Source organism: Anolis sagrei, chromosome 2 (assembly GCF_037176765.1).
Source record: "Anolis sagrei isolate rAnoSag1 chromosome 2, rAnoSag1.mat, whole genome shotgun sequence".
In the NCBI taxonomy this organism is placed as follows: Eukaryota; Metazoa; Chordata; class Lepidosauria; order Squamata; family Dactyloidae; genus Anolis; species Anolis sagrei.
Genome location: NC_090022.1, coordinates 292,852,695 through 292,870,165, shown reverse-complemented (window position 1 = coordinate 292,870,165; position 17,471 = coordinate 292,852,695). Strand labels below are relative to the sequence as shown.

General features: G+C 41.4%; 1 protein-coding gene across 1 annotated transcript in view; it reads left to right on the top strand.

Moving 5' to 3' along the window:
* PIK3C3 (phosphatidylinositol 3-kinase catalytic subunit type 3) overlaps positions 1-17,471 on the top strand; it is a 171,240-nt gene that overhangs the window by 66,127 nt on the left and 87,642 nt on the right. The window contains exons 19-21 of the mRNA XM_067464672.1: positions 4,978-5,042; positions 8,302-8,386; positions 10,544-10,618. Of these exons, the coding sequence (XP_067320773.1) occupies positions 4,978-5,042; positions 8,302-8,386; positions 10,544-10,618 (225 nt within the window). The remainder of the gene's footprint in view (positions 1-4,977; positions 5,043-8,301; positions 8,387-10,543; positions 10,619-17,471) is intronic.

Genomic DNA, 17,471 nt, shown 5'->3' with positions numbered 1-17,471 from the left:
AATCTCCATCTAAATTGTAATGTCTCTCCTTCAAATTCTAATTCTAATGCTCCGTGGTCTGAGAATGTCCTGGGAATTATATTGATTTTTTTAATTTTGATACTTTGGGAGCTCGTGGCCCACGCCATATCAATTCGTGACCACGAGTCATGTCTGCCTGAATAATATGTAAAGTCCCTCATTGTGTTATTGTGATGTCTCCATACATCTATAAGATTTAAATCTTCTAGCCGCTGAATGAAATTTTTAGGGAGTAAACTATTTCTGTTTATACCTTTTGCCTTTGTTCCACTTTTTTGGGATTTGTCTAACGTGCCATCCACTATTCCATTAAAGTCACCAATAATAAGTAACTCATCGTATTCCACTTTTTTAAACTCTTTTTCCAACTTTTTAATGAACTTCATCTTTGGACCATTGGGGCAGTATATGTTACACAGCAGTATTTTTTGATTTTTTCTTTCAATGGTGGTGCCTAGGTATCTTCCTTGTGTGTCTTTGAATACTTGATTGGGATTCAGCCATTCTTTTGCGTAGGTCGCCACCCCTCTCTTCTTCTCACTGAAGGACGCATGGAACATCTTCCCTAATTTGTTTTGCACTAGATGCTTGGAATGCCTGTCGCTTATGTGAGTCTCCTGAATCATGATTATGTCATAGTTCTTTTTTGATAAATAGTTGAAATATTTTCTCCTTTTGTTGGGGGAGTTTAGGCCGTTAATATTGTTAGAGTAAATTCTGATGGGTTTTCTATTCATGGTTGATTACTTTCCGGCATTTCCCACTGCTGAATTTCTGGAGGTACCATCAATTGATAATTTTCTGGGGAGAACTCCCTCAACCTTTTTTGATCTCTTTCTTCTTCTTCCTCTTGTGTTGATCTTGGCCACTTGTTTGTTCCTTTTTCAGTCTTCTCTTCCTCTTCTTCATCTGTTTCCTTCCCTGACCTTTTTTCTTTGCTGTTTCCGCTGGCATATCCTATATATCCGTTGTTATTTTGGAATTTTCTCTGCGCTGGTTCTGTTGCTTTTCCTTTGATGTGGTCATTATAAAACACCTTTGCACTCTCCTCTGAATTGAGCCAAAATCTCTTGCCGTTCATCGTAACCGTAATGCCGTCCGCTTTTTCCCATCTAAATTTTATTTTTTTTCTTATTAATTCTTGGGTGAGAAAAGTGAACCTTCTGCGTCTTGCCAACATTTGTTGCGGAATTTCTTTCATTATTGTTACTTTTTTGTCCTTAAAGAAAATTGATTTTCTTACATTCTCCTTTAAGATCTCATCTCTGGTGCTTTTGCGGCAAAAGCTAATGACCACATCCCGTGGAGTCTTTTGTTTTTTGGCGTATTCTGTGGGCACTCTATATACCCGGTCCACGTCTTGCCCCACAATGTCCGCTCCTGTATCCAACAGCTCAGCTAAGAGTTCTATCATTATCTGTTTTACGTTTTCGTCCTCAGCTTCTTGGAGGTTCCGAATTCTTAGCTGATATTCCGATTCCCTGTATTCCAGTCTCTCGGCTTCCTGTTGCATCTTTTGGGTGAGCGTTTCTAGTTTGTTTATCTTCATCTCCGCCTTGTCTTGGGTTTTAATTATTTTTTGGTTCTCTTTTTTAACCTTGTCCACGTCTTCTTTCAGTTTGGCAAACTCTTCCTTTATTTCTTTTTTCATGCCTTGTATTTCTGCTTGAAGTTCCTTATGTTGTTCGTCATGTTTCACAGATAATTTCTTAATCTCTGCCAGTATATTTTCTAAGACTGTGCCTTCTGACGTGGGTTCTTTCCTTACTTGTCCCTCTATTTGTAGATCAGGCTTGCTTAGTGAGTCCCTCCTTGTTTGGCCTTTAGTTGTTTGTGGATTTTTCCCTTTTACGTTTTGTGTTGCCATGGTAGCCTTTTCAGTTGTCTCTTCTATTACACCCAGGGAGAATTAAATAGCCTTATAAATGTATAAATTCAGTTTAGTAACTAATCTTCATTCACTTTAGAGAGCAGGCAATGATCTCTTCTAATTCTTTGTAATTTTACCCTTAAACTTTTTTTTTCCTCTAATTTAATTTAAGTAGTTATTATTATTATTTTATTATTTTATTATTTTATTCTCCTTCCCTATCCTTTTACCTTTCTGTTGTTTGCGTCTTCTTTCCGCTCGCTTGCTACGTATCGTTCCTGGCCGTTTCTCTTTTTTCTTCGCTTCTCCGTCTGTTTCGTTTCCATCTGTTTATTTTGGTTTCTCCCCTCTTCTCTCGCGATGTTTCTCGGCTTCTTGTTTTGGAATCTCGTTGTATACTTCCCCTTCTCTCGTCACTTCCGCCGTCCTTATTAGTATCTCCTTGCGTCTTTCCCCTTTCTCGCGTTGCTTCTAGTACTCTCGCAGTGTCTCGCGTGGCTTCGCGAGGCTTCCCTACGCCCCGCGTTCCTTCCTGTTTGTTTCTTTTCTGCACGCGCGTGGGGGGACTTGGCTCTCAGCCGCGCCTCTTCAAGGCCGTTCCTAGGGCCTACAGGTACCCCCGCGCCTACTCTTATCTGATATAGTTATTGTTATTATTGCACTGCCTTTCCTTCCTCGAGCCTCAAGGTCAGAGTTTGGCTTGCGGGAAGCTATATGAGAAGCTATATGGGGGGGGGGGGTAACGGGGCACGAAAGGCGGGGGGCTTGGTTCTTCCTTAACCATAAAACTTCTCAAAATTCTTAAACTCTTCGATATTTCTTTATCTCCTATAATCCGTATTTTCCTTCAACATAGCAATTGTCTCCTTATCTTTGGCACTTTTATATTCTTCTTCTTTCAGACCACAGTCCGCCGTACCTTTGTCGGAGCCTCTTTCCCACCTACTCCCGTCGGTCAGTCCCTTTAATGACTGGTCTTCGGGTGCGGGGATGAGTGATCTCTTTGGTTTGCTGTCCCTTTCGGGAGGGAGCGTTTCGCTCTACCCGACTGTGGCTGATAGTTGTTTGGGTTAATTTGTTGTCTCAGTCTGTTTGATTCACTGTTCTCTGGTTCTCTTACTTTCTTAGGGGCTTCTTACGGGTTGGCTTTCTCCTTGTTATTCCTCCTTTTTCCTCTTTCTCCCCCCCCTTTCTCCCCCTCTCTCTCTTCTTCTTTTGCTTTGCCCTCTGCGCGGCTGCGCCGCTTTGTCTTTTGGTATGAGTCTTCCTTCCTTCTCTTACTTTCCTTCGTCTCTCTATAGACACTTCTCTTCCCGCTTACCTTTGGTTCTATTTGGTTTTCTGATGAAGAGCGCCCGTTCCAAGTCTTCTTCTGTTAGTTTCTGTCTTATGGTTAGGATGGGGTTTTGTTGGTCTTCACCGGTTCGATTTGAGTCCCCGGAAGCTGTACGCTTTCTTTCCTGGTTGTTTCTTGGTTCCAATTTCCACTGTTCGTTGTGCTGGCGGCTGATGGGGGTTTTGGAGACGCGCGTCTCCTACCATGGGGTTGTGTCCACCCTCTGTGCCCCGTTGCCGGGCGTCTCCGGGCGTCCCCTTGAGGGGGATACCTCTCGGACGCCGTCGGCCGATAGCACTTGGGTTTAGCCTCTCAGACCTCAGACCATCTGCAGAGGAGGGGTGAGCCCCCTGACTTTACAAAGCCTGGCTGCTCCGAGTCCTCGCTCCGGGACTCAAAGCACATCCGCCATCTTCCAGCCACCAACCGGAAGTCCCGGATTCAAAACGATCTTAACAGATTAGAGAGATGGGCCAAAACTAACAAAATGAAGTTCAACAGGGAGAAATGCAAGGTACTCCACTTAGGCAGAAAAAATAAAATGCAAAGATACAGAATGGGGGATGCCTGGCTCGAGAGCAGTACGTGTGAAAAAGATCTTTTGTTGTCCTCGTGGACAACAAGTTAAACATGAGCCAACAATGTGATGTGACGGCAAAAAAAGCCAATGGGATTTTGGCCTGCATCAAGAGGAGCATAGTGTCTAGATCTAGGGAAGTAATGCTACCCCTCTATTCTGCTTTGGTTAGACCACACCTGGAATATTGTGTCCAATTTTGGGCACCACAATTGAAGAGATATATTGACAAGCTGGAATGTGTCCAGAGAAGGGCGACTAAAATGATCAAGGATCTGGAGAACAAGCCCTATGAGGAGCGGCTTAAGGAGCTGGGCATGTTTAGCCTGAAGAAGAGGAGGCTGAGAGGAGATATGATAGCCATGTATAAATATGTGAGAGGAAGCCACAGGGAGGAGGGAGCAAGCTTCCTTTCTGCTTCCTTGGAGACTAGGACGCAATGGAACAATGGCTTCAAACTACAAGAGAGGAGATTCCATCTGAAGTTGAGGAAGAACCTCCTGACTGTGAGAGCCGTTCAGCAGTGGAACTCTCTGCCCTGGAGTGTGGTGGAGGCTCCTTCTTTGGAAGCTTTTAAACAGGGGCTGGATGGCCATCTGTCAGGGGTGATTTGAATGCAATATTCCTACTTCTTGGCAGGAGGTTGGACTGGATGGCCCATGAGGTCTCTTCCAACTCTGTGATTCTATGAATGTGGTGGAGTCTTATTCGCTGCATATTTCCAAGCAGAAGCTGTATGGCCATCTTTGGAGGACACTTTGATTTTGTATGTCCACATGACAGAATAGGATTGGACACGATGGTCCTGGTGGTCTTTCCCTTTATGATTCTGTGATTCATTTTTTCTCACTGGAGGAGCCATTGGTGTTTATGTAGTGCACATTCCTAAATGTTCATACTCTTACACCTGCACATTTAAACCATAAGACTTTACAGTGTTTAATATGCTCCCTTAGTGTTATTGCCTTCCTGCCCATCTGGGAAGCACACTTTGTAGTCCTGGTTTTTATTTCCTTTGCCAGCCACAAAATCTGCAGCAACAATTACTTAAAGATACAGTGTGCATTAAACTGTGAAATAACAACACTACAGATAATCAGTTTGGCAAATACACCTTTAAACCATATTAATGCACTGTTCTGTCTCATTATTTACCTTTCTTTCTTCCCATAGGTTTTATGCAGTTCATCCAGTCAGTCCCTGTGGCAGAAGTTCTTGCTACTGAAGAAAGCATACAGGTGTGTGTTTGTGCTGAAATTGCTATGGCTGCAACAAAACATAACAAAGTACCATCTTGTGATGTCTTAGAGATAGAGAGAAAGAAATTGTGGCATAAACTGTCACAGACTTAGTCTACTTCCTCAGATGCACAGAGTGCCATAAAAAAGTAAAGGTAAAGGTTTCCCGTTGACATTAAGTCTAGTCGTGTCAGACTCTGGGGCATGGTGACTGCCATTACTTTCCCACAGAAGCAGTACCTATTGATATACTCACATGTGGATGCTTTCGATTTGCTAGGACAGCATAAGCTGGGGCTAACAATGGGAGCTCACCCCACTCCCTGGATTCAAACCGCCAAACTTTTGGTCAGCAAGATCAGCAGTTCAGCAGTTTAACCTGCTGCACCACCAGGGGGGCCGCCCCACATGAATAATTATGTGGAAAAGGGAATTTCAGTGGATAAAGTTTGCATGGCAAGCAAAGGTAAAAATATAGCAGCCCTATCCTGTATCCAGCGCTCCATGCAGTCATGCTGGCCACATGACCTTGGAGGTGTCTACAGACAACACTGGCTCTTCGGCTTATTTATTTATTTATTTATTTATTTGCTTTATTTCTATACCGCATTTTTCAGCCCTTAACAGGCAACTCAATGCGGTTTACATGGTACAATTATCAAACAGTGTCAGTGCAATTAAAACATAACAATGCAACAAACAGGATCAACAGCATCAATCCACAACAGTTATCAATCAACAAGACAGAAATGGAGATGAGCACCACACCCCATAGTCAGACACGACTGGACTTAATGCCAGGGGGAAACCTTTAACTTTACTATCCTGTATTTTTAGGATGGGACTTTGAGTCCGTGATCAAAATGTTGAACCTTTATCACCATGAACTGAAATATTAAATTCACATTTCTGCTCTTGTCAACAAATCCTTGAGGGACCAAGTCCGTCAATGGATAACACATTCTAACAACGACAAAATGTGTTGTCTTGGATTTTAGGCCTGTTCCTGGGATTATTTGTGGCTCTTATTCAGAAAATTGTATGGGATAGACTGCATCCACTCTAGTTTCTTAGATATGGTTCTCATGATTTCCAGTGGGAGATCAGATGGTGACTGTTAGAATCATATAATAATAATAATAATAATAATAATAATAATAATAATAATAATTCATTTTTGTATCCCATCCTATCTCCCCAAGGGGGCTCAACAGCCAATATCGGCAATGTTGCAATAATAATAATAATAATAATAATAATAATAATAATTCATTTTTATATTCCACCCTATCTCCCCAAGGGGACTCAACAGCCAATATCGACAAACATTCAATGTTGTAATAACAATAACAATAATAATAATAATAATAATAATAATAATTCATTTTATATCCCACCCTATCTCCCCAAGGGGACTCAACAGCCAATATCGACAAACGTTCAATGTTGTAGTAATATAATAATAATAATAATAATAATAATAATAATAAAATCATTTTTATATCCCACCCTCTCTCCCCAAGGGGACTCAACAGCCAATATCGACAAACATTAAATGTTGTAACAACAACAACAACAACAGCAACAACATCTTTATTGTGATATCCCACCACCATCTCCCTGAAAGGACTCAGAACAGTTTACATGGGGACCAAGCCCAGCATAAACAAGGATTACAAGCTAAAACACTATTATTATTATTATTATTATTATTATTATTATTATTATTATTATTATCTTTATTTGTACCCCACTAGCATCTCCCGAAGGACTCGATGCGGCTTACAAAGGCTAAGGCTTCAACAAAACAACAGCATAACAAATACAACTCAAAGCAAAATCAAAAACATAAAGCAATAACAGTAGAACAACAAAACATTACACCATAACACAATAAAAACTTTCGCCTGCATCTATGGCAAGCGTCCTCAGAGGTAGTGAGGTGTTTTGGAATTAGGAAAAAGGAAGAGGAAACAAACAAGGACATCTAATCACCTCTCAACAAAAGATTGCTCCAGGCACTTCCAGGCAATCAAATGCTAATCAAGGTGTTTCAGTTCTTGTGGGTTTTTTCGGGCTATATGGCCATGTTCTAGAGGCATTTCTCCTGACGTTTCGCCTGCATCTATGGCAAGCTTCCTCAGCCTCTGAGGAAGCTTGCCATAGATGCATAGATGCAGGCGAAACGTCAGGAGAAATGCCTCTAGAACATGGCCATATAGCCCGAAAAAACCCACAAGAACTGAGTGATTCCGGCCATGAAAGCCTTCGACAATACACTAATCAAGGTGATCAGTTGAAACATTCACACTTTGCAACAGCAGACAAGAGTCCTTTGTCCCACCCTGGTCATTCCACAGATATATAAACCAATTTTCCTAGTTCCAAAACACCTCACTACCTCTGAGGATGCTTGCCATAGATGCAGGCGAAATGCCAGGAGAGAATGCCTCCAGACCATGGCCATATAGCCCGAAAAAACCTACAACAACCCAGCGTAAGGTTCTCTTGACGAGTGGGTTTACTTTTGCCTGAGCGTGAATTTGAACCCAGGCCTCGGGAGTCCTAGTCCAGCACTCAAACCCCTGCCCCATGCTGCTTTCCTTGCTCTTTCATCTGCAATATAATTTCTAGGCCAATTCACAGTTGGAATTCCACTTGCAACCCCGAAGGCCATTTCCCTTCTTCCCTTAAATAAAATGAATTAATGCACGTTTTGTAATTTGTTTCGTGTGTCTTCATTCACAATTGCTTTGAATTGCTAATGCTATTTAAATTTTGCAACTCGGGCACAAAAGAAATATATCTGCTTCTGAAGCATTTAACACCCTCCGTAATTATGCAATAACTCTGCATTTTGAAATCCAACGGGATGGGATTATTTTTAAAGAAAAGACGGGACCCTTGAGCGCGTGTAATGTAAAGTGATTTTAAATCTCTCGCCTGCGAAGGTTAAGGAAAATTTGATCAGATATCAACGTAAAGTGTTACGGGGAAGCGCTAAGGAAAGGAAATGTAATTTGCTTGATTGTTCGTTGCTTAATGTTATCTGCTTAAAGGAAAAGAAAAGAAAAAAGAAATAACCCATTTCAGCACTAAATATTGTCCTCCTTTTAAATACAGGGCAGGAGGGGGCAGAGCCCTCCATTGAAAAGCATATGCTAATAGATTTTTTTTCCAAGGCCGCATTTTCAGTCTGGAGGCAGACCCTTCCAGAGCATTGGGAAAAGAAATAAACTTTCTAATGACATTCTTTCAGAACTTTTTCCGAAAACACGCACCCAGTGAAACTGGACCTCATGGAATAAGTGCAGAAGTGATGGATACATATGTCAAAAGCTGTGGTAAGGAATGCCTATAGTTTCTTAACCCGTGGGGGGGGGGGGGGGGACCCGTGGGGGGGGGGGTCCTGACATGGCAAAAAAAATTGTTCGAGTCCACAGTCATCTTTGGATGTAGGTGAACTACTACTCCAAAACCAAAGGTCACTGTCCACCAAACCCTTCCAGTATTTTCTGTTGGTCATGGGGGTTCTGTGTGCCAAGTTTGGTTCAATTCCATTGTTGGTGGAATACAGAATGCTCTTTGATTGTAGGTGAACTATAAATCCCAGTAACTACAACTCCCAAATGTCAAGTTTATTTCCCCGAAACTCCACCAGTATTCACATTTGGGCATATGGAATATTCATGCCAAATTTGGTCCAGATCCATCATTGTTTGAGTCCACAGTGCTCTCTGGATATAGGTAATAACAACAACAACAACAACAACAACAACAACAACAACAACTTTATTTTTATACCCCACCTCCATCTCCCCGAGGGAACTCGAGGCGGCTTACAAAGGGACATGCCTAACAAAACAGGTTAAAATAAGCATTGAAAAACAAGCATAGATATTGAAAAAAATCAAACATTTACTGATAATTTGCAAGGTGTGCTAAACAGGCTGATTTTCCTTTTCATGAAGTAAAGTTGAAGCATTTTCTGCAGAATCCAATGTAAACACTGCATGTGTTGCTAACAGATTTGCTTAAATGTCTACTGGTGGGTGGAGTTCAGAAACCTGTTATTATTATCATTTTTGTGACCCCCAACATTGAGCTAAAGGGACCCCATCTGGGGTCAGGACCCATAGTTTAAGAAGCAGTGGACTATGTTATGTCTAGTTGACAAGGAATGCATTTACCACTTTGTTTGGGAGAGGGTTGCATAGAATCAGGAGAGATGCCCCTTAGCAATGAAGCTTCAGATTAAGTTTATGAGGTGTCAACTTTTGCAAAATGGCATTCATAACCTTTTGGAAAACACCTTTTGGACATCATAACATTTTTAGAGAAGCATGACCTTTCAGAGTACATAACCATCATCATCATCATTTAATTACTTATTAATCGCCCTCCATCCAAGATGCTCCAGGCGATTTACAAGCCATATTGCAAAGGATAAAAATACATACATACAGATATTGATAAAATTAACATAGATAAAAAGCTCTAGTAAAAAGCCAGGTCTTAAGTGCTAGGGTAAAAGGCCTCAACTCATGCATGGTTCTCATATAGGGCGGCAAGGAATTCCACAAGGCAGGGACAGAAATAACCAGATATAATTATGCAAGGCAATGGTCTCAGTTGTTAGACTGAACAACCTGTTATAACTGATCTGTTAGGAAAACAGAGCTTTCCCAGTTCATAAAAACAGCAGAGTTTTAGAAGTGTTTTTAGTGCATATATATATACACTAAAAACACCTAATATGACAACCTATTAGTTTAGTGCATATATATATATATATATATATATATATGCACTAAACTAATAGGTTGTCAGAAGCTGGGGTGACAGTGGAAGCTCATGCCGCTCCCTGAATTCGAACCTGCAACCTTTCAGTCAACAAGCTCAGCGCTTAAACCCACTGCACCACCGGGTGCTCCTATATATATAGTCTCCCATAAAACAACTTATTTTATATCATGCACTCAAGTGACAAAAATAAGTAGACTTTGATAAAAATAATATAATTGGTTTAATCACAGCCTTCATGTGTTCAGCATACACAGGTACAAAGTTATCTGTCCAGTTTCAGATATGTTTGAGATAATTCTCTGTGCCATCCGGCCAGGGAATTTCTCTTATAACAAAACAGCTATCAACAGGTCACATAGTCAAAAGGAGAGAGAGCGAGAGCATGTGGTCTGCAGCCCCTTTTATAACTTCTCAGGAACCATAGAGTAAAGGAAGCTGCATACCAGAACATACATACAGGACAACAATAAGCAACAGGATCATAGATAAACAGATTATTAGAGAAGGCTTGAAGAAGGTTATCATGTCCAGTAGTCATGGGAACTGGAACTTTCAAGGATAAGAGATATTAAAAGTTGTGCTTCCTTCGTTTTCCACAGGATCCTGCCCTAGACATTTGTGTAGAGCAGACTTGATAGATTTCTAGAGAAGAAGAACTTTTGTAAGATAATAATGACTTGGTTTTTCATTTCCAGCTGGCTACTGTGTAATAACATACATCCTCGGTGTTGGAGACAGGCATCTGGATAACCTTTTGCTCACCAAGACAGGTAATAATGAGACATGTTCTGTTCCCAGCGATTGCGTCTTTTCTGTTTCCTTTTCCATACCTGGGGCATACAAGACACTCCAAAACAATTCACCGAAATAATTGTAAAATAATATTTGATGCAGCTAACTGCACAGTGAGAACCTTAGGTAAGTGTTTTGTAGATATGTAATTAACAAGACATTGTTTTCGGGTTTGTCAAACTAATAATCTTTCAAAACGGTGTGATGTTATATCTGCTCTCCCTCCAGCAAAAAATAAAAAAATAGAAGTTCTAGAACCAATTATGCATGTTTTTTTTTTAAAAAAAAATCAGTATTGTATTTGAAGTAGTTAACTCTGTAATATAATAGTATTTACTCCCATTACACTGAGTGAAAAAAGAGATACTAAATGTTATCGTTAACATGATTAAGAATATATTGACCAAGGTTCTATACTGGGACTGTGTAGTATATACATCTTTAGCAGTGTTACGTTTATATATATATGTGTTATATATTTGTTGAATGGCAGCATTGCAAAATGAGTTCACACTTGAATGCAATTCTTCACTTGCCATATTCTCAAAGGATACATAAGAAATTTTCACAATTTTATTGCCACTGAGAAAACCTTGAAACTATTAGAACTTCCTGTCTGTGAGAGCTGTTCAGCAGTGGAACTCTCTGATCTGGAGTGTGGTGGAGGCTCCTTGTTTGGAAGCTTTTAAACAGAGGCTGGATGGCCATCTGTTGGAGGTGCTTTGAATGCAATTGGATGACCCACAATGTCTCTTCCAACTCTATGTTTCTATGTTTCTGTTTGCCGTTTGAGATTCATTCCACCCAAGATTTGTGGTATTCTTGTGCAGAAAATGTTTTCTGCAAGGAAAAACAATTTTCTGAAAATTTTACATTTTTTTGTGCTGAATATGTCCATGTCGATAGAGTTACAAGCTGAATAGATGCGGGGAATGCCGTGGATTTCAGTAAGGCCTTACCTGGATTTCAGTAAGGCCTTCGACAAGGTCCCCCATGACCTTCTGGCAAGGAAACTAGTCCAATGTGGGCTAGGCAAAACTACGGTGAGGTGGATCTGGAATTGGTTAAATGGACGAACCCAGAGGGTGCTCACTAATGCTTCCTCTTCATCTTGGAAAGAAGTGACGAGTGGAGTGCCGCAGGGTTCTGTCCTGGGCCCGGTCCTGTTCAACATCTTTATTAACGACTTAGATGAAGGGCTAGAATGCATGATCATCAAGTTTGCAGACGACACCAAATTGGGAGGGATAGCCAATACTCCAGAGGACAGGACCAGGATTCAAAATGGTCTTGACAGATTAGAGAGATGGGCCAAAACTAACAAAATGAAGTTCAACAGTGACAAATGCAAGATACTCCACTTTGGCAGGAAAAATGAAATGCAAAGATACAGAATGGGGGGCGCCTCGCTCGAGAGCAGTACGTGTCCAACCCCCTGCCAAGAAGCAGGAATATTGCATTTAAATCACCCCGACAGATGACCATCCAGCCTCTGTTTAAAAGCCTCCAAAGAAGGAGCCTCCACCACACTCCAGGGCAGAGAGTTCCACTGCTGAACGGCTCTCACAGTCAGGAAGTTCTTCCTCATGTTCAGATGGAATCTCCTCTCTTGTAGTTTGAAGCCATTGGAAGGGAAGGAAAGGGCAGGGAGGGGACTTGGCGAAAACCCCCTCCCAACCAACCAACCCACCCACCCCCCACTCTGGCTTGCCATGCGGCCCCCAAGTTAGAACGTTTGTCCATGTCCGGTCTAGTGCAACCCCAGAGAGTTATGGCGATGGGGGGAGATTATGCTGGATTTCCAGAACATGCTCCATGGCCAGGCCTCCATTTTTATGAATAGTGCATTGAAGGCATCTAAAGAGGCATTTGGATGATCACCAGATGCTTAAGATGTGGATACCCGCTTTCTGTTTTCGAGTTTGTACCTATTCCCAGTTGTAGTTTAACTGTTCTGGTATAAATATGAGTCTAATTTATTCCCAAGCGCCATTGATTCCAGCTCCATTGGTGCTCAGATGTGAATACTTGGCACTTTCACCTGAGTGCTATTATTAACACACAAGTGCTCATTTTGAGATTATACTTGGGGGATAATGCAATTACAATTCCTAAATCTTGTATATGTAATCCACTTGAGTATGTATTTCTGCACCATAATTTTCTCTAATTGTGGCCCCATGCGTGGCATATGTGAAGATAAATGGGGGCACCTAAAAATTAAACCAAATTTTCTGCATATGGGGTAAAGCGTGGAAAGTTAATCTGGAAATGTAATTTGTTTCCGTCGGACTTTATGCTATTTCAAGAACCAAGCAATTTAAGACTGACAGCATTTGATTCATGGAACGTATGGCAGCTTGTAGAATCTCAGACAGGATAATTGGGAATATGTGATGTTCAGAGTTTTTAAAAATATCTCTTCGTTAATAAGTAGATGAAGGGGATATCATCAGAGTTCCTTCTGTGGGTCATGGGACCTAGAAGATGGGAATAGGGATACCTTTGGGTCTATCTTGAGGAACGCTTCCCTTCTATGTCAAAGAATATGGGGTGGAGATGTTTTCCTAAGGAGGTCTCCTTCTTGACAACTGGGTGGGTGCCTGGCCAATATGGTGGGCAACCAACTCTAGCACTCAAAGTTTGGTTGTATTTTCCATGAGTAGCTAGGAAATACATCATGTTGGTACACTGTACCAACCAGAACCAACTTAAAGCTCCTCTCCTTTAAATATCATTAAAGTTCAAAGTTATTATTTTTTAAAAAAATTAATGCAGGTTGAGCATCCCTAATTCTGAAATATTCAAAATCCATAACTAGATGAGACAATGACATTCATCATGTTTCATACACACTTTATACATGTAACACACATAAAGGCTAAAGACATGGATGTGGGATCAAGCGTTCAATTAGTATTTATTTATTTATCATGTTGTAGGTTTTTCCAGGCTATATGGCCATGTTCTGGAGGCAATTTTTCTCCTGATGTTTCGCCTGCATCTTTGTCTCACCCTGGTCATTCCACAGATATATAAACCCATTTTTCCTACTTCCAACAGACCTCACTACCTCTGAGGATACTTGCCATAGATACAGGCGAAACGTCAGGAGAAAAATTGCCTCCAGAACATGGCCATATAGCCCGGAAAAACCTACAACAACCCACTGAACTAGAACTCCCAAACTCAAGGCCCACAAAACCCTTCCAGTTGGTCATGGGAGTCCTGTGTGCCAAGTTTGGTTCAATTCCATCACTGGTGGAGTTCAGAATGCTCTTTGATTGTAGGTGAACTATAAATCCCAGCAACTACAACTCCCAAATGACAAAATCAATTTTTGTGAGTGATGGTCACTCCTTGGGTGTAGCCAAATTGTTTTTGAGTTATGTTAATCCCACAAACAAACATTACATTTTTATTTATATAGATGTATGCATGTGCTCCCAGTGATGTAGCGGGTTAACCTGCTGAGCCGTTGAACTCGCTGACTGAAAGGTCACCAGTTCAAATCTGGGGAGCGGGGTGAGCTCCCACTGTTAGCCCCAGGTTCTGTCAACCTAGCAGTTCGAAAACCTGCAAACTGTGAGTAGATCAATAGGTTCTGCCTTGGTGGGAAGGTAATAGCACTCCGTGCAGTCATGCCAGCCACATGACCTTGGAGGCATCTATGGAGATGAGAATCACCCTCCAGAGTCGGACACTCTGTGGAAACCTTTACCTTTTATGCATGTTTACCTGGCATCAAATTGTTGCCTAAAAATGTAAGCTGCTTTGAGTTCCCAGTGGGGTTCAGAAAGGTGGAATACAAATAGGGTAAATAAATCTATATAAATAAAAATGTAACCTTCGTTTGTGGTATTCACAGAACGCAAAAACCACTGGATGAATTGACACCAAATTTGGACACAAGACACCTAACAACCCAATGTATGTCCTTCACTCAAAAAAATGATGTTGTCATTTGGGAGTTGTAGTTGCTGGGATGTATAGTTTACCTACAATCAAAGAGCATTCTGAACCCCACCAGCGATGGAATTGAACCAAACTTGGCGCACAGTTCTCCCCATGACCAACAGAAAATACTGGCAGGGTTTGTTTGTTTGGCAGTGTCCTTTGGTTTTGGAGTTGTAGTTCACCTGCATCCAGAGATCTCTGTGGATTCAAACAATGATGGATCTGGACCAAACTTGGCATGAATCCTCAAAACGCCCAAATGTGAACACTGGTGGAGTTTGGGGAAAACAGGATCTTGACATTTGGTAGTTGTAATTGCTGGGATTAATAGTTCACCTACAATCCCAGAATATTCTGAACCCCATCAAAGATAGAATTGGGCCAAACCTCCCACACAGAACTTGTCATAGTATTGAAGCTTTGCCAGCGGAAGGATTGCTAGATCAGCAGACACTGTTCAGAAATCAGGACTCTGCAAGTTTTCAGTTACAACAGAAAACTAAGTTTACTAAATACATCTATACACGTCTATTCACAGCAAGCAACAGACAGGAACTTCTAGGCACAAAACAACAGTCTCTGAACATCTGCTTATCTGACTTCTGGCTGAGACCAGATCCTCCCTCTTCTTCCTAGCAAGAGAACACGTTATCTCATTTCTGTCAAGATTACAGTTTCACAGCCTCTGCACTGTTTTCTTAATACACAAAAGAGCAGAATAGAATCCATCTTGAAATACATCTTAATCCATCTTGAATTACATAGAAACACATTGAAAAACACACATACATAACCAAATAATCCTGACAGAACTGCCATGTGGGCCACAGCAATGTGTGGCAGGGGATGACTAGTAAATAAATAAACCTGAATGTAAATTCATGTTGTTGTTCATTCGTTCAGTCGTCTCCGACTCTTCGTGACCTCATGGACCAGCCCACGCCAGAGCTCCCTGTCGGCCGTCACCACCCCCAGCTCCTTCAAGGTCAGTCCAGTCACTTCAAGGATGCCATCCATCCATCTTGCCCTTGGTCGGCCCCTCTTCCTTTTGCCTTCCACTTTCCCCAGCATAATTGTCTTCTCTAGGTTTTCCTGTCTCCTCATGATGTGGCCAAAGTACTTCAACTTTGTCTCTAGTATCTTTCCCTCCAGTGAGCAGTCGGGCTTTATTTCCTGGAGGATGGACTGGTTGGATCGTCTCGCAGTCCAAGGCACTCTCAGCACTTTCCTCCAGCACCACAGCTCAAAAGCATCGATCTTCCTTCGCTCAGCCTTCCCTAAGCTCCAGCTCTCACATCCGTAGGTGACTACAGGGAATACCATGGCTTTGACCAGGCGGATCTTTGTTGCCAGTCTGATGTCTCTACTCTTTACTATTTTAATTTTAAATAATTTTGATGCAGAAAACAAAGTTTGTGTGCTTTGAACTCCAAGAAAGCAAAGATGTTGCTGTCTCAGCCCCCCACGTGGATAGTTTTGGATTTCAGAATTCTGGATAAGGGACGTTCTACCTATTGAAATGAATTTACACATAGAACCGAGCAGCTGATCATAATGCATGTTGGGGGGGAAAAATAGACATAAAAATTGTAGTGACAACCTAATTGCTTTTGGTAAGCCGTTCAAGCCAACTTTTTTTTACGCTTTAAGTGCCACAAAGTTGACAGATGAAAAGATGAAAATAAACCTTCTGAAACAAATGGAGTAAAGCTAATATCACTTCCAAAACTCCTAATTTGTTCTTTGTAAAATAATATAGCTAATTGGCACTTTGGAGGCACGCACACACGCACATCGCCAAAGCAGTTTCAGAATCTCTTAATTATATCCTTGTGCCGTGCTTTTAAAAAGAAGACTTTTATGAGATTTAGTAGCTATTATACACTCAACTGCATTCCAAATACAGTGCGTATTTAAAAACATTTATTAGTACTAGTTAATTAGATTGATATTGGCCACAATCACATTTATATTGAACAAAGAGATTCTTTCCTTTTCGTTGGATCTTCAATTATGGTATTAATCAGCCCTTAATGCAGCCGAGCTTTGGTCCTATAAATATAGCACTTAATGTAGATTTCTAGTATTCATGAGTCCAGGACTCTACCATATTAGAAATAAGTTGGGTGAGCCCAAGATAGCAAATTAAGCTCCCCAACTACCTTCATCTATCTCTTCAGGGAAATTGTCTGACATGGATTGTCATGTAGCAGCAAGTGTTTACTTACCTTTTATGCTGGTTTGTATTTATCTTATCAGAAGCAAACCAAGGGTACAGTTGAAATGTATTTAGAAAACACAACTTGGCATTATATTAAATGCCTTTTGACCAGAAGCTGGCCACTTGGAGTGCCTCTGGTGTTGCTATAAGGAGATCCTCCATTGTGCATGTGGCAGGGCTCAGACTGCATTGTAATAGGTGGTCTGTAGTTTGCTCTTCTCCACACTTGCATGTTGTAGACTCCACTTTGTGGCCCCATTTCTTAAGATTGCATCTTGTGGTGCCAGAGCATAGTCTGTTCAGTGCCTTCCTATTCATCCACTCTTGGGGAGTCTCATACGGTATCAGCCACAGTTTGAGGCTCTGGGTTTTTCCCTGCCACTCTTGGACTTTCACTTGCTGAGATGTTCCTCTGAGTATCTCTGCAGAATCATAGAATCATAGAGTTGGAAGAGACCTTATGAGCCATCCAGTCCAACCCCCTGCCAAGAAGCAAGAAAATTGCATTCAAAGCACCCCCGATGGCCATCCAGCCTCTGTTTAAAAGCTTCCAAAGAAGGAGCCTCCGCCACACTCTGAGGCAGAGAGTTCCACCACTGAACAGCTCTCACAGTCAGGAAGTTCTTCCTAATGTTCAGATGGAATCTCCTTTA